The sequence below is a fragment of the Takifugu rubripes genome, chromosome 7 (assembly GCF_901000725.2).
Source record: "Takifugu rubripes chromosome 7, fTakRub1.2, whole genome shotgun sequence".
Lineage (NCBI taxonomy): Eukaryota > Metazoa > Chordata > Actinopteri > Tetraodontiformes > Tetraodontidae > Takifugu > Takifugu rubripes.
The window spans coordinates 5,814,266-5,836,249 of NC_042291.1; the positions used below are offsets into that span (position 1 = coordinate 5,814,266).

The following is a 21,984-nucleotide window of genomic DNA, read 5'->3' on the forward strand; positions in this document are numbered from 1 at the left end:
CCACAACAGCATACTAACCACAATAGCATACTAACCACAATAACATACTAACCACAACAGCATACTAACCACAATAGCATACTAACCACAACAGCATACTAACCACAATAGCATACTAACCACAACAGCATACTAACCACAACAGCATACTAACCACAATAACATACTAACCACAATAGCTGTCTCTAAAGGAACAAAGTGCAGTACAATGGGATGACACACAAAGGTCCAATAACTGTACTCGTTGTTAAATGTTTGTTGTCTTTATTCATTTGGACTTCCTTATTCGACAACTTAAAAAGTAGTGCATAGAAAGGAAGACGCTCTTTTTATCAGAATTAAACTGGAACATAACAGCTAGTTTATAGTGGAATCTTATAGTTTGGGATTTGTGCTATTGATGTCACACTTTATCCATTTCTGCTTGCTTGGTGCCATCCGGAGCCTCTCCAAGATGAAGCTGCACCCCTGCTGATGGGCTACACCAGCTCACAAACATGGGAAATGTCAGACTGGTGGGGGCACAAATGTTGAAACAAGCTGCTTTGTAGGGAAAACAGTAGTTTCTCCACCCATCAGTCTCTGATTTAGTTTAAGTCAAGAGGCCAAAGAAACTAATTGTTGACTTTTAGGGCTGTTGCAGCTGTCTAGAGTAGCAGCGTCCACTATTGGACAGGAAGTAACGAGTTTGGGATTTAAAGCAAATTTAATTTTTCACATTGTGTAAAAAAAATTATACAAAAATACAACACTGTACAATATTCTATTTTTCAATATTTAAAAATAGCCAACCAACCCCAAAGAATATTTAAAACATGTATTTGCATTTACATGTTGATGCATTTAAGTTTTCACGATTTTGTTTTTTTTTGGCATCAGATTTGGAAAATTTTCCTTCCGCCTCAGCTCTTTTCCAGACTCATCTCCAGTTTGATGTGTGACCCCCCAGAGCTGAGTCGATCCAGAGTCTTCTTGAGTCTGATCAGTTTTTTCTCCATAAATTCAGCAACGTCCTTCTTGAGACGCTGCAACAGGATAAAAAAAATCTTGTGAGTTTCATTTGCCAGAAGGATCAGACTGACTGGTGGCAGCCGGTGGTTTGTAGGACCCTGAGAGTTCCCACTGGTCCAGTTTGGACGTGATTTAATGTTGACATGAATGTCTCAGGCTTCAACACTTTCTTCCATTAAGACTTCCCTTTTCTTTTCTTAGCTCAGTCAGGTTGAATCCGTCTAACACAACTGATTGTTCTAACCTCTCTGTGGAATTCAAATGTTTCTCAGGTGATCTCGTACAATACGAACCAAAAATGTAGAATTTAAGTCTGATGAAGCTCCAAAGGTCACGGGAGAATCCATCGACCTGTTACTAGTGTTGAAGACGTGACTCCGTCCAGGAAAACCTGCCGGTTCCGTCACTGACCTGAGAGGAGCAAAGGTGAAATGAAACATCTCCATTTTCATTCTATCAGAGTGGTTCATCCTCGTCTTCATCTTCATCGAGGAGGTGGATGCCCTCACCTCTTCATGATGCCAGCGGTGATTCCAGCTCTGCTCAAGACTCTTCGGCTGGAGTCGTCCACCTTGTAAACTGGTAACATTTTACACACATGAGTCTCACCACGTTCTGGTGGTTCCAGATTATCTGAACTTTAGTCAGAATCAGAATCAGAATCAGGTTTATTGCCATTGTTCATGTAATACACAGTATTACACAAGCTAGGAATTTGTCTTGGTGTGACGCTGCGACATTCAACATAAAAGACAACATTAGAATAAGATAAATAAAATAAGACATATATACAGTATATATATAAATAGTAAGAAATAGTGCAGGTCAATGCAAAAGTAATGTATTGGTATAGTCATAAATGAGTTGGGCTTCATGTGACGCCTGTAAGAATGAAACTTTTCTGACTGCCAGCTCCACTTGTGCTTTATACTATTTTATACTATTTTCTAGCCTGAGTGCTGATTGTAGTTACAAGGCTACAATAATACACTATATTATAACCCCAGTTTATACGCTGGTCAACACAAGCTGGAGAATTTGCTGTGCATTTGTTTTGTTTTCTTTTAATTAAATCTTGAATGCTGAATTCCATTCAATTAAGTCACACAATGAGCAGTTTGGAGATGTAAATGCAGTTTGAATGATTTTTTATTTTTTACTTTATTAGTCAAATAATGTCTATCTATTCCGAAAAACCAACAATACTTTCTGTTAATACATTTTCATTCTAATTATGGCGCCATTTGGCTTCCATCGTGAGGCGCAAAGTCTGCTGAAAACTGTATTTTTACTGGAGATCACAACTATTTAATCCACATTTTTAAATCAATAACGCTCAACGGTAACATTAACTACAAAAACATTAATATCAACAGATTATGTACATTACCTGACGCGCACATGTCTTGACCGCCATGAGGTTCAAACTAAACTGAAAGTAAAATCCAACCAATGTCCGCTGAGCTGAGAAGGAAGTGACGTCATTCCCACTACTTAAACAATAACATTAGGAGATAATTCTGTTTATGTTTGAATTACAAAACAAGAGGAAGTCCCGAACGAACGTTAACCTCTTCGCGAAAAAAAGTTTTTGTATGACCACTTTTGCCTTGGAATCAAACACAAAAAGGGGATTCCTTACTTATTTTATTCATATTTCAAATTAGATATATATTTTTTCTTTTACTCCATACATCTTAATCATCATTTTCAAATTTTAAATGAGGATTTTCATTGAAAAACAAACTAATTGAAATATCAGGAATAATTAGATGCTTTTGCAACACATTACCCTACAGATTCATTCTTTTTCCTTAATTTTTTGCAAGTTATTTCTATAATTTATCACATATGGTCGCTTTATGACAACATTTAATTAAACTCTTGTTCAGACAATAGTACAAATACTCAAGTTTATTTTGAATTTTAATCAGTAGTCAGTAAACTTCAAATCCACCAAAAAGTGTAAAACCCATGAAGAATTCTAGACCTGCATCCTCGTGCTTTATGGCTGTTGTAGTTTTGTGACATTGTTGCTGTTGCAGTTTTTCCACAGAAGATCTTATTCTGTTGTTCTGTTTGGAAACGTAGCATATATGACATTAACTGCACAGCTGTGGTTCTTAAAATATAACTTTACATTTAACAAAATGTAAAATGTGTCTTAGTGTGTTCCAGTGATAAAAAACACACAGTCTCAGTTTTCAACTTTATTTTTTAAACCAAAGATATATTTTCACAGTTTGAAGCCAGATGAGTCCAATGAAATCCTCCTCACATGTTGGAAACCACGGCGTAAAAAAAGTTCAGGGTTTCTCGAAGGTCGGTCACTGACCTCTACGAGTTCTTCTGTGGAACTCTTATTGTCACCTACCGGCACAAAGCACAACATTTCACAACTTTAGTGTATTTGTTTCAAATGTCTGGAGCTAGTTAAGCAGCTACAACAAACATCATGGATTAGGTAAACAGATTTAACAACATTTTAGCAACATTTTTATTTTAGTTAGTATTTTACTGGCTGATTTTGAGAGCTTGATCTGATGTTTAAGCTGCACTAGTGCACCCCCCACTTACCGTCTTGACCTCCGTATAGTTGGTCAGACCGTATTCTCCCAGCTCTCGTCCGATTCCTGATGCCTTGTAGCCCCCAAATGGAGCCTGGGCCCCAAACACGTCATAGCAGTTAATCCTGCAGAGCAGAACATGAACTCTAAATCTGTAAAAACGCACATTACAGATACAAAAGCATTTACACATCTGTTTCTATGGTCAAGAACATCTTAAAACTTTGATTAGAAACTTTAGTTCTCGTATTCGAGAGCCTCTGCTGGGGTGACAGCGCCCTCTAGCGAACATATAACCAAAGTGGCTCAGAAGTAGCAGAGACAGCTTTATCATTTTAAATCTGTTCCTGATAGAATCATGTGATGTAATGCATACCACACAGTGCCTGCGCGCAGACCGTTGGATATATAGTGCGCCTTATCGATGTCCTTCGTGAACACAGCTGCTGCCAGACCGTATTTGGTGTCATTGGCCCGTTCCACCACCTCCTCCAGCGACTTGAACTTCAAGATCTGCATCACTGGGCCAAAAATCTGCAGCAGAAAATGGAGGGAAAACAAAGATCAGTTAATAGAAGTGGCAAAATCCAAGTGTGCTCCTGTGTTTTAATGGGTTCAGAGATTGTTGAAATTCAACAGCAACCAAATAATCGATATTTCTGTAATGAACTGAACTGGTGTTTCGGAAGGAGGGAAGTGGTTCACTGAAAAGTGTTCACCCAACATTCTGCACCACAAAGTCTCAAAACACAGTGGCAGTGGGTAATGTCCCCACCCCCCCTGTGAGTGACAGCGTCCACTCTTTCCTACCTCCTCCCTGGCAATGGTCATGTTGTCCTGTACATCTCCAAACACAGTGGGCTGGATGAAGTATCCCTTGTTTGCAGCTACTCCTCCTCCACACATCAGCTTGGCTCCCTCCCTCTTCCCCGTGCTGATGTAGCCCAGGATCTTGTTGAACTGCTCCAGGTCCACCTGGAGGCCAAGACAGAGGAAATGAGGAACAGCTCTACGAGCATGCTATTAGAACCCAGGGCGAGCGTTACTTGAGGCCCCTGCTCCGTCTTCAAGTCGAAGGGGTCTCCAACCAGTCGCCGCTTGGCTCGCTCCGCGCTCCGCTCCAAAAACTCCTCATAGACGTCTTCTTGCACGTAGGTGCGTGAGCCAGCGCAGCAGCACTGGCCTTGGTTGAAGAACAGGGCAAAGTGGGACTGCTCCACCGCGTCCTCCACTGGGAGCAGGAAACCAGACAAAACCGGACATGAGGGTGAGGCTGTGATGCACGTTTGCTCAGTCCAACAACAACAACAACAGAACCACATACTGTTGGCGTCAGACAGGATGATGTTAGGGCTCTTTCCTCCCAGCTCCAGGGTGACTTTCTTCAGGTTACTGCTACCTGATGCCTGCTGAATCAGGTGACCCACCTGGAGACATGGCAGTAGATGAAGAAGCATCAGTCACAATGCTGATATCTCTCAGCCAGCACTTGAAAACAGGACTTTCTGCAGATGGTTCAGATTTAAAAACAATTGTTCCAGCTTGGTGGGCACAAACAGACAACCTCCAGAACAAGGAACACAAGTGTCCCACCTCTGTGGATCCGGTGAACGCCACTTTATCGACATCCATGTGCCTGACGATTGCAGCCCCAGCCGTGGGTCCCATTCCAGCCAAGATATTCACAACCCCTTCTGGGAAACCCACCTGAAAGAGAAAGCGGGGAGATCTTCAGGGAGATACAACATATCTGAGTTAACATTTCCAGCTGCACAGACGGGACCATACGTAGACATAGAAAAATATTGAGAGTAGAAGACGGGTACAACTGCTAATCCACGGTCTCCACAAGTTTGTTTATTTTAATTTCATAGTTCAGGGCTGCTCGTAGAACACCACCACCTTGTCATTGGTCTGCTGGAAAACTTTGAAAATTACCGCCATCTACAGGCTCGGCGTGTGTACTTCAACCTGTTGGTGGCGTTTGATACGTTGTGGCAAATTCAATGATTTCTAAAAACTTTATTCATTTTTTATTTTTATTTTTTTTAAATGGAGCCTCTTTCCAATTTGTGTTTATTGGTCGTAAAAGTCAATATTGACCTCTTTACAGCTCTCAGCACACTTAAGAATCTAAAGCAGTACAAATAATAGGTAAAAGCTGCTTGACTGAGCCAACAGCATTTTACAAGTGTTCAATTATTGCCATTAAGGTCTAAAGAAGGTCAACAGCCTGAGGAAAGAAACCAGAAGAAGTTTGGCTTCTTCAGACACGACTACTTTGGTGGGAGTGGAAAGCATTCAAGCTAAAAGTGTTGGTGCTGCAGGAGAGACGGTACCTCTTTGACCAGGCTGGCCACATACAGAGCAGTTAACGGCGTCTGCTCTGCGACTTTCATCACCACGGTGTTGCCGGTTGCCAAGGCAGGGCCAAGTTTCCAGGCCTGCATCAACAGAGGGAAGTTCCACTGCAGAGACAGAGGGGGTGACACAGACACTACCATCAGCTCACCATGAAGACAACATCCTTCAGTATTTCCTGTTTCCCTTTACTCCAGCAGCAATTTCATGTTTAGATAAAAATATGAGGAGTCTGGTCACATTCAACCTTGTTTGCTGGTGAAGATAAAAGATGGACAGTTACAAAATATATACTGCACCTTCAGGAGAAGATTTTTTGTATGATTTTACCATTTTAATCTTTTCTATTTCCAGTGGTCAATAAAGCCATTTTCACCCATTCATGGAGGCTTTTATCTTTGTTTACTTCCTGGCTTTATTCTCACCAACTGCTTTTATCCCATTCATTTACATGCACTCATAAATAAAAAGCCCCCCCCCCCCTCACCGGAATTATCTGTCCACAGACCCCGATGGGCTCATGTCGGGTGTAGCAGAAGAAGTCTCCGTCAATGGGAATGGTCTTTCCCTCCCATTTGTCGGCCCAGCCTGCGTAGTACCTGAACACACCACCAGAGGTTCAGTGACATGGTCAGGCCAGGGGGCTCCATAAGATAACATGCGGTGGTACCTCAAACACTTCACCACATTGGGCAAGTCCACAGAGTACGCAACTGCATATGGCTTTCCATTATCTAGAGTCTCCAGTTCCTATGGCAACAGCATAATCTGAGTGTAACAACCTGCCACAAGTGTTTTCAAACAGCATGTGTGAGCATGTGAGCATGTGTGTGTGAGTGTGTGAAAGATGGCATTACAGCTATAAAAATTGATCCACTAAACGAAAAGGTTAATGTGACCACATGTGTGATAATGTTTAATGAACAAATAAGGAGACTAACTTGTTTTGGGTGTTGAAATGTGCCTAACGAGTAATTATTGTAATTATACGAGCGTTGTTTAGGCCGGACTCACAGCCAGATAAGCAGAATCCCTCTCGATGGCGTCCGCCAGACGGTTCAGCAGCAGGCCGCGGTGTGAGGCATCCGTCCGTCGCCATGGTGACCCCAACCTGAAGGCATCACGTGCGGCTTTCACAGCCTTGTTTACATCTGCCTGGAAACGATACCATACACCAGAAATAGCACAGCTATATACAAATTAACACACACACACGCACACATATATATATATATATATATATATATATATATATATATATATATATATATATATATATATATATATATATATATATATATATATATATATAATTACTGATTTAATAAATGAGTAATAACCTTAATATAATGCCAAATCAGAGGGACACAAAAGCAAATTAAATATAAGATGATTCATCCACACTAAACAGGTTAGATGTGTCTGAGACATTTTTTCTATACGGCTTCAGTCCAAAACAAACATCGGTTTGTTCCGTCTTTGCTCCAGTTAACTTGTTTTCCTCATCAAGTCTGCGGCGTTCCCCACAGCTCTGTGTTCCACTCACTGCCTTTTTCCAATACAAGAGACATGTGTACACATCTGAGTCCTTAACAAACTAAATCTTGCCCCAAGAGCTTGTTGATTCTGTGTTTTCTAAATTTTTCTTCAACCGTTTTAATCGCAATTCATCACCTTCCCGAGAAAGAAACGTTCCCACAGCCGAGAGGTTATTAAAGGACAAAACAACTTTATTGACTTCTGTAGGTTACACTATGTGTAAAAATAACTTTCTGTGCATTTTCTATGATACAGGTCAGTGTAACCTGGTCGGGTTTACCTCATCCGCCTCGGCGACCTGACAGATGACCTCTCCGGTGGACGGGTTGATGGTGGGGAACGTTTTCCCGTTGACGGCGTCATGCCATTCATTATTGATGAAGAGCTGAACAAAGGAAGAATCACGCGCGTTATTACAGACTCTCAGATGTGCACGTGTGGGTTCGGAGGAAGCACCCCTTCCAAAAGCTCACTGGATTCGTCGCCCCACACCTGGAGGAATTGACCCCTGGCGTCCAGGTTAGTTACCTTTATTTAATGGTTGTTTATAAGCTGTTACCTTTTTAAAACCAAATTTTAGTACTTGTACAGTGAGCTTTGAAATGCATCTACCTAATGCTACAGGTATTATTTTAAAATTTCCATTTTGTTATCTCTTCAGGTCATGAGCCACCCAGAAACATCCGAGTTTGTTAAAGGCTAGAGAAACATGGAAAAAGGTCACCCAGGTAACTGTTGGATCCCAATATTCTGGAGTCACTGCTGATCCGCATGTTCTCTGAATAAAGACTCCAAGGAGAAAAATGCCAATTTCAAAATGTATTTAGTAAATAGAACCAATTCAAGATACAAATATTAAGGAGCTCCAGGCCAGTTTCATAACCCTACAATAACAAAGAGAGTTGTCAGGGCATGAGGTCTGACAGCCTAACTATGCCTTGACCCAGTCTTTTATAGAAACATAGGCAAATTATTGCTGCTAATCCAGTCCGATGTCCTCTGGTTGGATGACCTCGTCTTCTCCCTCCAGTCCCATTGGATGACAGTTCTCCGTTGTTGTTGTTTTTTTTTAACTCCAACCCAGGAAGAAAGTATTTTAGAAGACGAGAGCCAAATGTTTCCCAGATAGCCAGGTCAAAGTTCACATTCTTCTTACAGACGAACTATCAACACCACTAAACTATGCTGTCCAGTTTTCCGATGGGCGTTTAACACTTCCAGCCTGACCGTCTCCACTGACCAGTTATCCAAACAACAGTCATGTCATGGAAGGGTCAATTGACTGCTTAACTTTATTACACTTCCTAATCATTATATTATCCCTAACATCTAAACTAACTCTAAAATAAACAGAAACAAATGCAAAATACAGAAAATCTCTTCATAACCAAAGATCATCCAAGTCACTTGGATAAAAACATCAAAACAACCACTTTACTTATCAGGGCTTCATTTGCAATTTTGCAGGTTTGTTCGCTACATTCTTTGCAAGCAAAACCTGTGAAGCAACTTCAAAACCACAAGTCGAAACTCGAGTTTGAAGAGAAAAGAAACATCAGGATTTAAAGACCGGCTCAGACCTAATTATGATGATCATTAGTGACAAACAGTCCGCGTTTGGACTCTGGATCTGTTTTAATATCAGTTCTCCTGGAGACGTCGGCACTGAACTCTGCTGTTGCAGCTTGGAAACGCATTACAAGGTTTTACTTTGCTGATGAAAACATTAAAAAAAAAAAAGAATTATTGTGATGGGCTCAAAATGATACTATATTAATATTTTATAATATTAAATATTACTAAATTCTACGAGTTATTCCCAATTAATTGTAACTGTAATTTTTAGTTAATTCCTAACCCTAACCCTAACCCTAAAGGTCTTTCCCCCCTCATGAAGTGTCATTATGGTCGATTATTAACCTTAAAATGACACCGTTTACATGACTTTCGTTATATTATCCAACACTTTTGTTAAATATTGACTCGTCACCATAACATCGCCGAGCGGAGCAAACCTTTGGTTACATAACGCAGAGTCGGGATCTTTATTCAGGCGAAAGGGTAAAAAACACCGAATGCAGATTTCCAGCCGAATACACTCGGTTCACAACATGTTTTTCACTTCTGCTGCAGATAAAATCAGAACTTTCTGCGGGCGCTCGGAGGTCAAGCACTTCCTTAAAGGCTAAAAACGTAGAACTTCCTGGACGGCGTCCAGAGGTTTAAAAAAGCCAGAAAGCTACTGCAAATGACAAACTTCTGCACTATTTTTAGGAGTTATAAATGAAGGACGAGGCTGAAATCACGCACTTGCTGATGGCGCCGTAAGCTAACTGCGGCTCCGCTCACCTTGTTGAAGTGGACCTCCGGCTGGGTGTTCGGCACCGGGATGGCCGCCGCAGAGTAGCGGCAGACCGCTGGGCAGCCGAACCTGGGAAGGGCCCGGAGGAGCACGGTACGGAGCATGGTGATAACGGCAGGAATGTGAGCTGGGGACGGCGGAGGGCTGGAGGCAGGCTTATATGCAGCCACCTGCGGCTCTGCGCCTTTAAGAGAAAACCGGAAGTCTGCGTGCGGGCCCCTTTTTAGTCACGACGACATTATTATTATTATCATTATTATTCCCCAGATCGAGGAAAGAGAACCGTTTTCAAATAGATAAATACAAAAAGAGAACTGTTTTCTGAAGATAAAAAAAACCCCCAGAAAATGTGCATTTCTGCACATTTTAAACCCTGCTCTACGGGTTTTGTTTTTGTTTTAAACGTGCGTTTATTGCGCCATGCATGTTTTTACAGTGTATATTGAATATAGTGGGTCCACCCAGAAGTTAAAAAAGTCTAAATATAGTTCTTTTTTAGTTACATTCTTATGCGTTATTGTAAAAAAACAAAAAAAGTTACAGTGAAATGGAATGTGAGTGTATCTTGTACAACGGTGATTAACATAAACATTGAGATTAGATGTGAGTTAATAGAGCTGGTGTGTGCCCTCTGGTATCCTCTTCACAAGCTCATGTTCACCTGGACAAACTGGAGACAGACAGAAGGGCAGCGTTAAACTTTAAAATGACCCAACGGCATTAACAAGTATTATCAGGCTGCTGTGTTTTAAATGTTTTATGGGATCTGTTTTAATTAGTCATTTACCAAGATTAATTACTATTATGATTGTTGAACTTTAAACACCCTGGTTGTTAGGAAAAACTCCAGCTGGAGTTTATTCAAGGGGAGTTTCAACCAGGTAAGGCTAATTCCAGAGGGACTACAAGGAAGTGAAGCTCTGTGGGGGCCATAAAAAACAATCTCAACCACTCCTGCTGAATGAGAAGCTGCTCCAGATCTACTATCTGCTGGATCTTTGATAAGCCTCACATGCTGGAGGCCCCCCGTCTGATCTAATAATTCAAAGGACTGTCCTGGCTGATGACAACTCTGTGGTGGGGGTGTGAAGGATGTGATAAAAGCCAAAAGCAGCACCCAGTGATTAGTGCTAGCATGTTGCTAAATGAGCCTCCCTGTGTTGAAGCAATTGGTGAGTTTCAAGGTGCTTTAACAGGAGGAAAAGTTCTAAATATTATGTTGATTCAAAACTTACGTCATCGTAGTGAAAGGAGGCGTTGCCGTTTTGAGCAGCGTCTCTCCTTCTGAAGTGATCTAGGGAGGACAAAAGTGCTGGTAACCGTGCTGGACAGACGGCATTTGAAAGGTCAACACTTTCCTCCAGCTGGCTCACCAGTCAGGGCTCGGAGTTTCACACAACAAGTGATGAAGTCATCAAAGGTGATCCTTCCGCCTGTGCTGAAGCGTTTCATGATGACATTCATGGCCTGAGGGCTCAGATTATAACCTGCACATAAACATATTTGGATAAGGGCAGTTTCATATCAGGTGATTAGGAACAGGGTTTGGTTGCTGTACCCAGAGAGCCGATGGCTTTCTGGAGCTCGTGGCCCTCCACCGTCCCGCTGCGGTCCTGGTCGTATGTGGCGAACGTTGACTTCCAGGCATTCAGAACCTGGCAAAGTTCTCTGAACTCATGAAAGCCCATCGTGCCTGACATGTCCTTCTGAAATCACCCTCAGTTAAGGTCCACCTTCGTTTAAAATAATAATAATAATAGAAATAGCCACTAGAATTTGTATGGTAAGAAGCTAACAGCATCTCAGGCTTTTCTTGTACGATGCAGGTTTTTTGAAGTTAAAGTTACTTTAATGACATTTATCATTCTTACAAGAACCAAAACCTGAAGAGACCAATTCTTCGTGCTATAAGAGTGAACAAAGAGTGGAAGAAAGGAACCACCGTGGATGCCTTTATGTTTGAGCTGTATTATCAGAGCCTAAATCTCCCTAAAACCTTTTCAGAAAAGTCAGCAGTTTTCACGGCTGTGGTTCAGTCAGGAGTGTTGACGTCAGCCGTGGATGTGTTTCACCTGTGGGTCAGTTAGAACTGTGTGATTGGCTGATGGGAAGGATACATCCAGCATGCAGATCATCAGTCTGCAGGCCTCCATGCTGAAGGCTGGAATAGGAGAAAAATCAAAGAAAGTCAGAGTACGACATGAAGAACCTCATCAAATCCACATTCAGGTGCCTATTTCTGTTGATATATAACAGGTGTGGTGTTTTAATGTACTGTACAAAAATTACAGTACTTTAAGAAAGAAGAGCTGGCATTAATTAGGAGCAAGTAAACACAGAAGCTTCTCTGCCAACCAACTAGAACATCAAATGTTTCCTTCAACACGAACAGATGAGAGAAGAGAGCTTCTAACGTTTGTATCCGCCAGAGATGCCCGACTGCGTGAGGGAACGCTGCAGCTCATCCGCAGAGATCTGTCCATCCTGTCAGAGGGAAGACAGAGATAAACACAACAGCAACGGCTCGTGAGTCCTGCAGACTCCCAGGAGGAACATTCCGTTCAGATCATGGATAAACAAAAGGGATGAGGATTGGCTCTGGTTCTCATGATATAAAGCAAAACACTGTAATGAAATGTTTAAAGACTTCCACAACAATCTGTAAGTCTCATGAGTTCATGATGTCAAATCTGACGTGAGGTGTAGGGTGGATTTACGTTACCTGTCCAGCTACAGCCGAAAAATACCCATACAGAGGATCCTGCTGCAGAGAGAGAGAGGAGATGTTGAAAGGACGCTGCAGATGTTGGCCCAGGACTAACAAGCACTCAGTTACTTAAACAACCAGATCAACCTGAAACCAACACAAGTTCCTGTAGGAGAGAGTTCAGCTGCTTCAGGTTCCCCTCAGATTAATGTGAGACCATGAAACTTGAGCCTTCCTGCTTTATTCATTTGCTATTTCCCAGATAAATATGAGATTGAACTCAATATGTTTAAGCTCAGCCAAATTCAATTTAAGTTAATTTTGTCAAGAAAATAGAAGCAGGTGCTTTTTTCATAATACATCCCGTAATTTATGAATAATTATTTTACCAATATTTTATTCGTTTATTACTACTCGTTTAGAGTTTAACCTTTGGCCTTTATAACCTGAATATTTTAGTTGGACTTTGAAACTGCATATATCTAAATAACGCAGCACAAGTACCTTATATTACACTCGATCAGTGATTTTCATGTACATTATATTAACATTAAACTCAGAATACCATCACAAATGTTGAACAATAAGCGTCCAACCCGTCGGATCAGATGTTTAGACATTAAATGCATAACTTTAACTCATCCGTACTCGTATTATGTGCTGTAGACAATCAACTTTAGCTGATGTGAAATGAGTTTAAACGACTAAGTACCGGTATCTGTAATGCTATACATATACATATATATATTCCTGTAATGGTATATTCCCTTACCGCGCCCATGTTAGCCATTTTAATCCGATAGATTAATAAAAATGACGACTTCTGATCGAATTTCACGGTTCGGTTTATACTCCGGACGGTGAGTTTAGAAGTGGATTAAAAAGGTTCCAGATTCGCGCGAAGCACAAAGGTGGGTCTATAGGTGAACCGGCCACAGTTTGACGGCCAATAATGCGGTTTTTCTGGATTAATGTTAAACGTCCCGCAACGAACCCACCGCAGACCTGAGCTACTTCCGGGATGTGGGTCACATGGGTTCGCGGAGACCACGCCCTTCCTAGTTAAGGTATGTTTATTTCTCATGAGAAATGGTCCTCGTTTATTCTTTCTGGAGTCATTATTAGTTACAACTGAAGAAGCATTTTAGAGTCTACGATCATTTTTCGCGTAACGTATTAAATAACGTATAAAATTTGACCTTTTTTAACCGTAGTGGTGCCATAAACTCATTTGAGACACACACCAATATTAAGATTAATTTCATTGTTGACTGAGAGCAGCCTTTTCAGATCATGCAGTGTTGCAAAAGAGCCTTCCTCGTTTTATACACCTCCACAAACATGAAAAAGGGTTAAGTATGAACTACAGTAATCAAAAACACCAGTTAAATTCATGAAAATTCAAACAAATGGATATAAAATATTTCATAAATTGCAAACCAAGCAGGATTGTTCATCTGAAAGGATGACATCATGCGCTAAAACAAGCCGTCCAATCAGACAGAGACTCCAACAGTCCTGCTGGGACCAGATCGTGCAGGAGAGGCTCCTCACACACATCCAGGATCAGCTTTGGACCGGGATGGACAGAAACAAGGTGGGCAAGTGGGTCTGGTCTCCCGCATCCCCACAGCATTCAGGGAGGGTTTCTTCATCAGTGTTGATGCACTGTGAGGAAGAGGAGGAGGAACCGGAGGAGGAGGCCGGTGGGGGTCCCGATGTTTGCTGTTACACTTCAGGCAAGTTTGGATCGTTTGTAAATGTGTAACTGAAAAACTCCATTGTGTCTTCTATCAAAAAATGTCAAAAATGCAGTTTAATGTGTAAAATACAATATTTACCGTTCTGGTAGGTGTGGAAATGCTGTGTTGTTTGGGACATGGAAGCTGCTGTGTGAGATGAAGTCATAAAGGTGTGACGACTGCCTGCATCATTAGCCTGTTGCTGCTAACTAAACTCTTTACTGTCTGGAGTATGACAACAATCCCGCATTTGCTTATTTTTGTTCCTCCCTTCTGGCCGTTGCTCACCACAATCCTCCAACACGCTGCAGCAAATTTCCTTGTCCCAAACTCAGCAGGTGGGATCAGCAGCAGAGGTGAGCAGATGGATCAGACACGTGGTTCTGATGTGGAGCCAGACAGGAAGCAGGAGGTCTGGGTTAGTAAACCCTGCTGCCCCCTGCTGGTCAAGAGCATTAAACCACCTCGCCTATGTGTTTGGTGATGTGTATATTTGTAATTGTCATCCAGAACGACTAACTGGAACTAATCGGCAAGAATATCTTCACTACAGTTCTTGCATTCCCACAATTTGTAGACATTAATGAATTACTACGACTGCTGATTCAGAAATAAAAGGTCGGCTCCATCTACTAGGTTGACCCCTGATGGTTGGGTGCAGTAAGGCTCGCTCACAATTACTGACTCATGTTTGTGATCTTGTGAGTTAACCCTGATTTTATTCATTATATATAACAACTCCTTCCTTGCAGGTCATGACATCATCTGTCAGTGGATCCCCTACCAGGCCCCCTGGGGCTCCGGCCTGGCTCAGCAGAGGCCTGAAGCTCCTCATCAGTCAAAAGTGGTGCTCGAGGGTGATGCCGAAGACAAAGCAGTTTCCCAACATTCTGTTAGTGGGTGCTGGTGGGAGGGTCCAGAAGAACCGGAGACCCAGGAGTGCGTCTGCCAGCAGAGGGAGCCAGAGCGTCTGGGCCCCTCCTGGCCTGGATGCACGTACGCCTACAGCGGAGGTGATTAATCAGGAAGCTGACAGTCGTGTGTCGACATTGTGTAACCTTCTAACACCAACACTGGCGCTTACAGTGAGGAGGAACCTGCTGATTGGACTGGAGGTGGTGGAGGAAGTGGCCGTTGAAGACACTGTGGAACTAATGTAAGTATGATCAGTGCAGTCTGCTGTGTGTGTGTGTGTGTGGGGGGGGGTGTGTGTGTGCAGACCCACCTTTGACTGAAAACCATTTTCTCCCCTCAGAACGGACAACATTTACACAGACCATCTCCAAGGTCAGCTGTATCCACCGTGTAGCCACTTGTTTCAGGATCCAGCCTCACCAGATTTACACAGTAAAAGTAGTACAATATAGAAAATACTGATACGATAATACAGTAATTTAGATTTAAGCTCGACCCATTAGTTCCGAGAACATTCACAAGAATGTGAACACACAACTGACTAAATAAACCAGTAAAAACTGGTGGTGGTTTTGTTTTCAGCACAAACGTTCAGGTCCTCGAGACACTGATCCTTCTGTTGTATTTATGTGTTTTGGGCCAAAAGTGGTTATTAAAATCACTATAACATACTGTCATAATGTGAAATAAAGATGGACATGAGCATTTATCTGCACCGCCTCCCGGTGGTTGGTTCTGGTATGTTTCAGTGCAAATTAAAGATTTTGCAACCAAATGTTTTTTGTCGTTTCTGCAGTGCTGCGAAAGTGAGTAGAAAAATACTTTTTAGTCACACTTTGTTCATGTATTTGAGTTTTATTTACTTTGCGTGCATCAGGACTGTAGACAGGTTCTGTGTGTGTGAAATATCCGACTCAGTAATACACAAGCAGCACAGCAGCCTTGGCAATAAATACAACACAAAGTGATACAGAAGATGCTGGTTTGAGAAAGGTAACACACACACACACACACACACAGACACACGCACACACACACACACACACACACACACACACACACACACACACACACACACACACACACACTCTCTGTCTTCAAGGGTTAGTGGAAAAACAACCTTTTCTCTGTAGCGAACAGTTTCTCCTCCTCTCCAGAGACTTGGTTTCCCTTCACACTGTGGGAAGACGAACAGATATGTGAATGAAGCAGTGAGGGACCATAAAACAGAACAATTCTGCTGCAGCTTTAATCTGACAGACGTGAAACCAAATGAAGGGAAGCGTTGAACACGTTTGGGGCTCTCACCAAATCTCTTTAAGCGTCGTGTTGTGTCCCAGTGCTTCGGCGAGCTGCCCGATGCCCTCAACAGTTAAACGGTTGCTGATCAACCTGCAGACAAAACCAGAGGAACCGAGTGTTGCACATCCAGAGGAAGATTAGAAGAAGGGGTGTGTGTGGGGTTTACTTACCAGAGGTGGCTTAAACCCGTGTTAGCTCGGATCAGTTCCGCCAAGTGTGGAGCGACTTCATCAGTAAACTCATTCTGGACTAACCTGCCCCCCCCCCCCACACACACACGCACACACACACACGCACACAGAAGTTTATTGTCTATTACTCTGATGGGATCATCATTATCGGACCCTGTCTGACCCGAGATGACCAACCAGAATATCCTGAGCACACTGTTGTGTTGCAGAGCTTCAGCCAGACATCTGCCACCTCGAGACGTGATCCCATTGACCGAGAGGCTGCAGCAGAGAGAGACGACTGTTGGTCAGAGCTGCCGAAGAACATCTCATCCCAAAATATAACAAGGGTGAAGAAGACGAAAGGCTCTCAGATACCTGAGGTTCGTTAGACTGGGGTGGTTCTTCAAAGCTTCTGAAAAGGCTTCAGCTCCCTCGTCGCCGATGCAGTTCCCCCACATCCTGCAGGAAAACCCACCACAAGAGTGTCAGGATGTGGCAATTTTGTCCTCAAAATTCGAAGGTAGAGTGCCTTCATGCTTTCCTAATGATTGAAGGGGTGTGTCTGACAGGCCTGGGCCACTGAGGTAGGGTGCAGGGTTCATTTTTAAACTAGCGGCATTCGCAGTTTTAAAGAAAAGAAATCTCACCCCACATCAAATATGGACGTGCTCTTCTGAATGGCGGCGGCCAAACGTCTCCCGCCAACATGAGTGATATTATTTTTGCCGATCCTGAGGACAAGTTCCACACCAGTGAGTCCTCCTTCGGCGCTGCAGTTATTCTAAGCTTGGATTGTTCGGACTCACTTGACAACCTGCAGTTTGGGGCACTCTTCGATGACCCGAGCGACCAGTTCGGCTCCGACGTCTGTGAGGTGATTGCTGTAAAGCCTGCAGGTGGAAACACCAAGCAACATCTAATTCTCCTGAACTGGGACAGACACTCAGACGCTCCGCAGCCGTGTTGTCACACGTATGTGGAGAGCAGAAATCCCGTTACCGTGACAACACCACTGTGAAACAATGTATCATCTTGTAATTTTGGGGGGGGGGGGGTCTATGACGTGTTCACTCACCCCAAAGTCTGGATAATTTTGTATTTACATATCTCCTCAGCAAGAACCTCGACGCTGCCGTCGTACAGATTATTGACAGACAACCTGATGAGGAGCAAACGTTCTTCAGTGGTGGAACATTAAAAAACATGCTTCAGAATCAACAAAGTCTTTTACCTCAGGATGGTTAGTTTGGAGAACATCGGCCTCAGCTGCTTCACGCCATAGTCGCCGATGTTGTTGTTGTCCATGTCCAGCCCGTAGAGCTTCGGTTGGTGCTGCAGCACAAAGCTGACGGCCGTGCAGTCGCTGGAGAACATGTTCAGGTAGGCCAGCTTGAGTAATCCAGCGGGGATGCCCCTCGCCGTCCTCTGAGCGATCTCTTTGCTCCCCGTCTCAAAGATGCACCTGAGCAGCCACAGGAGGCGGGACAGGCCGTGGATTTTACTGCCCTCGCTGCTCTTGTACTGAGGCACATCCTGGAGGTGGGACCTCACGCTGGCCGACAGGTAGGACTTCAGCACGCTACGTTTTTTTTTCAGTATATTGGGAGATGCGAGAAGGTCTATGAGACCCATGTTAGCTTTGGCCAGGAGCCCACACAGGAACAGGTTAGTGAACTGAAGGTGCTCGTTGGCTGATGAGGACGCCTTCGTTATGACCTTTGAGGAGTCCTGAATGCAGCAGCGAAACGGCTGACAGGAGGAGGCTCTCCTCCTGCTCTCTGTAAAGAACCTCAGGATGGAACTGGGAGGAGCCTCTTCATTCAACACCAGCGCAAACGCCGCCAGAAAGGACTGGAGAGTGGCGTGCAGAAATTCAAACATAGGACTGCCGTCGCAGCTGCCGGCAGCTCTGAGAAACCCCAGGGAAAGTTCCTCCTCTGTCAGGCCACACCCACTGACCTCCTCCTGGCTAAAAATGAAGCCGTCTCTCTCGACTCCTTGAATGGCCAGTTTAGCAAAAGCCGTTAGCGTCCTGAGGCCACATCTAAACGTCTCCGAAGTGCAGCGGGCGTTATTTTTCAGCAGGGATGGTGTGGACGAGGCCGCGTGGCTGAGGAACACCTCGGAGAGCATGAGGAACATGCCAGTGAGCGTGACGCAGGTGTCAGGGAGGTGAAAACTGTCGTGCACGTTGTGCAGGTGACGGAAGCTCTTGAATGTGATCCAGCAGAAGAGCGGGGTGGAGCAGAGGCTCCACAGGTGAGGGCTCGCGTCCAGCTGGACCGACACCAGCTCCCTGTGTTCCTGCTCCTTGAAGTGTAAGCTGATGTAGGTCTTCAGATGAGCAGGGGAGAACCCCCGCAGAGCCACCTTCTTTCTGACCACACGCTGACGGAAGTCGATGCCGGTGCGGGCCGTCACCACCTTCTGAGAGCCCTTCAGCAGTTTCCCACAAAGCAAACCCATGAGCAGCTGGAGGGGGTAGGCCTTGTCTTCTGGGGACGCCACTTCAGGTGCGTTCATCTGGTCTGCGTCCTCCTGAACCTCATCGTAGCCATCAAATGTAAAAATCACCTTCTCAGGGAAACGTAGGATGTAATCAAACACCTCATTGTCTGGGTCGTGGTCCGGGTAGCAGTTGTATTTGAACAAAAGTTCTCTGAGGGAGATCTGTTCTTTGTCCTTGAAACAGTTGAACATCCTGCAGCGGAACTTGAAGAAGAAGATGGCGTCCGTCTGCAGCTCTTTCTTGGACCAGAGATTCTGGAGTTTCTGTAGCAGGAGGGACTTTCCCACACCGGCGTCTCCCATAATGTAGATGGTTTCACCATGGGGATTAAAGACTCCGTGGTCTCCGAGGAGATGGTCCAGGCTCTCCAAGAACCCGAGACGTTCGTTAGAGTCATTCAGGAGCTCCATCAGTGTGTCGGTGTAGAGCTCCTCCAGATGGGCCTCCTCTCTCTGACCGTAGGACATGATGAAGCTGGTGTCTCGGATCATATCGTCCCTCAGCTTCTCACAGTATCTGCTGACTTGTCCAGGAAGACGCTCAGTTACATGACAATCTCTCAACCAACTGAACATCAACGTGGAGCCGGATTAGTCCGGTTGCTACTTACTGGGATCCGTGTTAACCACTGGCATCGGTGTTACCTCGCAGCTCGGGACATAGTTGATGTCTTTCAGCCATGGCTGGAGGTCTATGTAGGCGTCACGGACCGTGAAGATGACTTTAAGGAAGTACTCACAGGCTTGCTCCCCCTTGCACTGGACGACCTCCAAGATTTTCCGTACCTAAATCATAATCAATAAGTTCTAAATTGTTCTCCTTTGTGATCTTACTGTCAGGAGAACTTTTCCTTTAATTGTAAATTGGAAAATGTTTATTACTAATTACAACATTATGATCATTTTTTCTAATTTCATCATGGTAAACTTTAAAAGTTCCTTTGATTGATAGCTGGCGCCATCTTGGGGTGGCAGTACAGAATACAGGAGTTAAACTAAAAGCTAAACATTTCTTGAGAAAATCAAATTGATCTGTAAAACCATCCAAAACCTGAGATGTTTTGGTTCTCCAACCTTTTCCGTCCTGGTGACGGTCTGCTGCACAATATCAACATCTTCCTCACAGAAGAAACCACAGGCTGACAGGTTGTCCAGGAGACACTGGACGCTCTTCAGTGTGGACACCAGCAGCTCTCTGTGGACGGTGAGGAGGTCCACATAGGACATCTTGGCTTCTCCTGTCTGACTCATATTTGCTGCATCACCTCTGTGAGCGACACAGAACCAAATATTACCAGATGCTTTCACTTTCTGGGCTTGACAAGTAAAGTCAGATTAGGTAAAACACATCTGGGACCAATCACACAGCAGCAGCTACAGGTAGAGAAAAAGGTCAGTTAACAGAAATTAACTATCAAGATACACGGGCAAAAATATTGTAGTTTCCACATTACACTGTGATAAAAGGTCTTGGATTCTTATTCAGATCCTGTTATAAATATTGTACAGTAGATCTGAACAATTGAATTCCAAAGGGAAAAATAAATAAATCGGTAAGCAAAGTAAAATCAGAGAAACCACTCAGCAGTTACGTATAATAGCACAGATCTCACCATAGTGTCGCTGTCATGAGGCGGACCGTTACCTTCAGGCAAAATTACGAAAAATCAACATAATCCGACGGTTGTTCCACGCTACATCTTGTGATTCGTGACTAATTAAAGCCGAAAATTTTAGCAAAAATCCTAGAAAAAAGTCAAGTCGCTTCATTGAAACGCGGAAGAAACTTTCTGAAGGCGGAAGTGAAAGTAAATAAGGATGTCCCGCCGCGTTCATGCCTCATCGATAATGTAGGAAAATTATCATTCACCCCCGGGCTTACGTGTCATAAATGTATTATTTTCATCGAATTTAGATTCATACACTATTTTCTTCTGTGAAAATGGGTAATAATCCTAAAAATATATCTCTACACCAGGGGTGGCCAACCAGTCAGAGCCTAAGGGCCACATCATACACGTGGGCACACGTGAACATCTCCTCATCCCTTCCTCACACACACACCTCTGCTTAGCCAGATTTATTTATAAATGTCAAACACCAACATGATAATGACAGAATTTGCCTTCTACAGACCACGGGCCAGTCATTTTCAACAATGAACATTGTGTCTCACACACACAAACTCTCAATTCAACTAAGTCCACAAACAAAAATATAATAATTAAAAAAAAAAAATTTCTCTTACTATGTATGTTGCTTAGTGGGACTTCTAGCACTCCTTGCTTTGAACAATCCTCTTCAAATCTGGCTTGTCTTCAGTTGTTGCCAGGCAGTCAGAGCAGATCGATGCAGGTTTCAGTTGGTGCTCCTCACAAAGATCGATCATCAGCTGCAGCCTCATTAAATGCAGGCTCCACATTAAAGCGAGGAATGCGATCTGTGGCCTTTTCAGTTGTAGATCGCGGAACCGGGTCACGAAGCTTTCGTGAACAGGCGAACTTGACACTAATTGATTTCTCAAAAGATCGTGTCCCTACTGAGAAACTTTGCTGTACTTTCATCTAACGCGCATGCGCTTTTGGCGAAAGTACCGTATTGAACTCAAGCGAAGTGAACACGCACATTAAAAAAACACAAACCCAAACTTCGATATGAACGTTAGAGCCGCATGAGACCAGGCAAAGAGCCGCGGGTTGGCCAGGCTTTATCTACACCATTTTATTAACTTGGCACTGAACAAATTTATCTAAGATATCACAGAAGTGAAAATTACCATGCCTACAACATGGAAGAT

The 21,984-nt window shown here is 43.5% G+C and overlaps 4 protein-coding genes across 7 annotated transcripts; 1 reads left to right on the top strand and 3 right to left on the bottom strand.

Moving 5' to 3' along the window:
* Positions 1-3,206: 3,206 nt before the first annotated feature.
* LOC101077479 (aldehyde dehydrogenase 2 family member) lies at positions 3,207-10,027 on the bottom strand. Its single transcript, XM_003965850.3, has 13 exons — positions 9,828-10,027; positions 7,759-7,863; positions 6,954-7,094; positions 6,610-6,689; positions 6,427-6,538; positions 5,918-6,046; positions 5,172-5,285; positions 4,903-5,005; positions 4,625-4,809; positions 4,389-4,553; positions 3,955-4,112; positions 3,589-3,703; positions 3,207-3,381 (listed from the first exon to the last, which is right to left on the bottom strand). The coding sequence occupies exons 1-13, from the start codon at positions 9,942-9,944 to the stop codon at positions 3,349-3,351; spliced, it is 1,557 nt and encodes a 518-aa protein (XP_003965899.1). The 5' UTR covers positions 9,945-10,027; the 3' UTR covers positions 3,207-3,348.
* Positions 10,028-10,225: 198 nt separating this feature from the next.
* Positions 10,226-13,587, bottom strand: LOC101066788 (sorcin-like). Of its 2 annotated transcripts, none has more exons than XM_029838363.1 (8): positions 13,320-13,587; positions 12,563-12,601; positions 12,255-12,324; positions 11,958-12,001; positions 11,399-11,546; positions 11,214-11,327; positions 11,076-11,134; positions 10,226-10,510 (listed from the first exon to the last, which is right to left on the bottom strand). In XM_029838363.1, exons 1-8 carry the CDS (start codon positions 13,335-13,337, stop codon positions 10,484-10,486), a joined length of 519 nt encoding a protein of 172 aa, XP_029694223.1. In that variant the 5' UTR covers positions 13,338-13,587; the 3' UTR covers positions 10,226-10,483. The 2 variants fall into 2 exon arrangements, with proteins under 2 accessions (XP_029694223.1, XP_003965936.2); XM_003965887.3 differs by having other exon boundaries at positions 12,563-12,604.
* Positions 13,588-13,875: 288 nt separating this feature from the next.
* On the top strand, positions 13,876-15,894 carry LOC101077252 (uncharacterized). The gene is made up of 4 exons (XM_029838362.1): positions 13,876-14,286; positions 15,042-15,302; positions 15,376-15,445; positions 15,545-15,894. The coding sequence occupies exons 1-4, from the start codon at positions 13,941-13,943 to the stop codon at positions 15,654-15,656; spliced, it is 789 nt and encodes a 262-aa protein (XP_029694222.1). The 5' UTR covers positions 13,876-13,940; the 3' UTR covers positions 15,657-15,894.
* A 149-nt stretch (positions 15,895-16,043) lies between these two features.
* nod1 (nucleotide-binding oligomerization domain containing 1) lies at positions 16,044-21,729 on the bottom strand. Of its 3 annotated transcripts, none has more exons than XM_011605321.2 (12): positions 21,436-21,729; positions 20,262-20,454; positions 19,799-19,973; positions 17,911-19,711; positions 17,755-17,838; positions 17,486-17,569; positions 17,327-17,410; positions 17,055-17,138; positions 16,875-16,958; positions 16,677-16,760; positions 16,513-16,596; positions 16,044-16,381 (listed from the first exon to the last, which is right to left on the bottom strand). In XM_011605321.2, exons 2-12 carry the CDS (start codon positions 20,436-20,438, stop codon positions 16,309-16,311), a joined length of 2,814 nt encoding a protein of 937 aa, XP_011603623.2. In that variant the 5' UTR covers positions 20,439-20,454; positions 21,436-21,729; the 3' UTR covers positions 16,044-16,308. The 3 variants fall into 3 exon arrangements, with proteins under 3 accessions (XP_011603623.2, XP_011603622.2, XP_003965935.3); XM_011605320.2 differs by lacking the exon at positions 21,436-21,729 and adding an exon at positions 20,801-20,997; XM_003965886.3 differs by lacking the exon at positions 21,436-21,729 and adding an exon at positions 20,796-20,997.
* Positions 21,730-21,984: the final 255 nt, after the last annotated feature.

Bases quoted from the DNA above. Each gene is read 5' to 3' on its own strand.
- LOC101066788 (XM_003965887.3), bottom strand. The intron at 11,547-11,957 runs GTATCCTTCCCA...GGGTGATTTCAG, and splicing joins TGATGATCTGCATGCTGGAT to AAGGACATGTCAGGCACGAT. The intron at 11,328-11,398 runs GTACAGCAACCA...GTTTATGTGCAG, and splicing joins GAAAGCCATCGGCTCTCTGG to GTTATAATCTGAGCCCTCAG.
- LOC101077479 (XM_003965850.3), bottom strand. From the start codon at position 9,944: ATGCTCCGTACCGTGCTCCTCCGGGCCCTTCCCAGGTTCGGCTGCCCA. The intron at 6,690-6,953 runs GTGAGTCCGGCC...CTGTTGCCATAG, and splicing joins GGGATTCTGCTTATCTGGCT to GAACTGGAGACTCTAGATAA. The intron at 6,539-6,609 runs GTACCACCGCAT...TGGTGTGTTCAG, and splicing joins AATGTGGTGAAGTGTTTGAG to GTACTACGCAGGCTGGGCCG.
- nod1 (XM_003965886.3), bottom strand. The intron at 17,570-17,754 runs GTGAGTGAACAC...TTCCACCTGCAG, and splicing joins AAAATTATCCAGACTTTGGG to GCTTTACAGCAATCACCTCA. The intron at 16,959-17,054 runs GTATCTGAGAGC...TCTCTGCTGCAG, and splicing joins CCCAGTCTAACGAACCTCAG to CCTCTCGGTCAATGGGATCA.
- LOC101077252 (XM_029838362.1), top strand. From the start codon at position 13,941: ATGAAAATTCAAACAAATGGATATAAAATATTTCATAAATTGCAAACC. The intron at 15,303-15,375 runs GTGATTAATCAG...TGGCGCTTACAG, and splicing joins CACGTACGCCTACAGCGGAG to TGAGGAGGAACCTGCTGATT. The intron at 15,446-15,544 runs GTAAGTATGATC...TTCTCCCCTCAG, and splicing joins GAAGACACTGTGGAACTAAT to AACGGACAACATTTACACAG.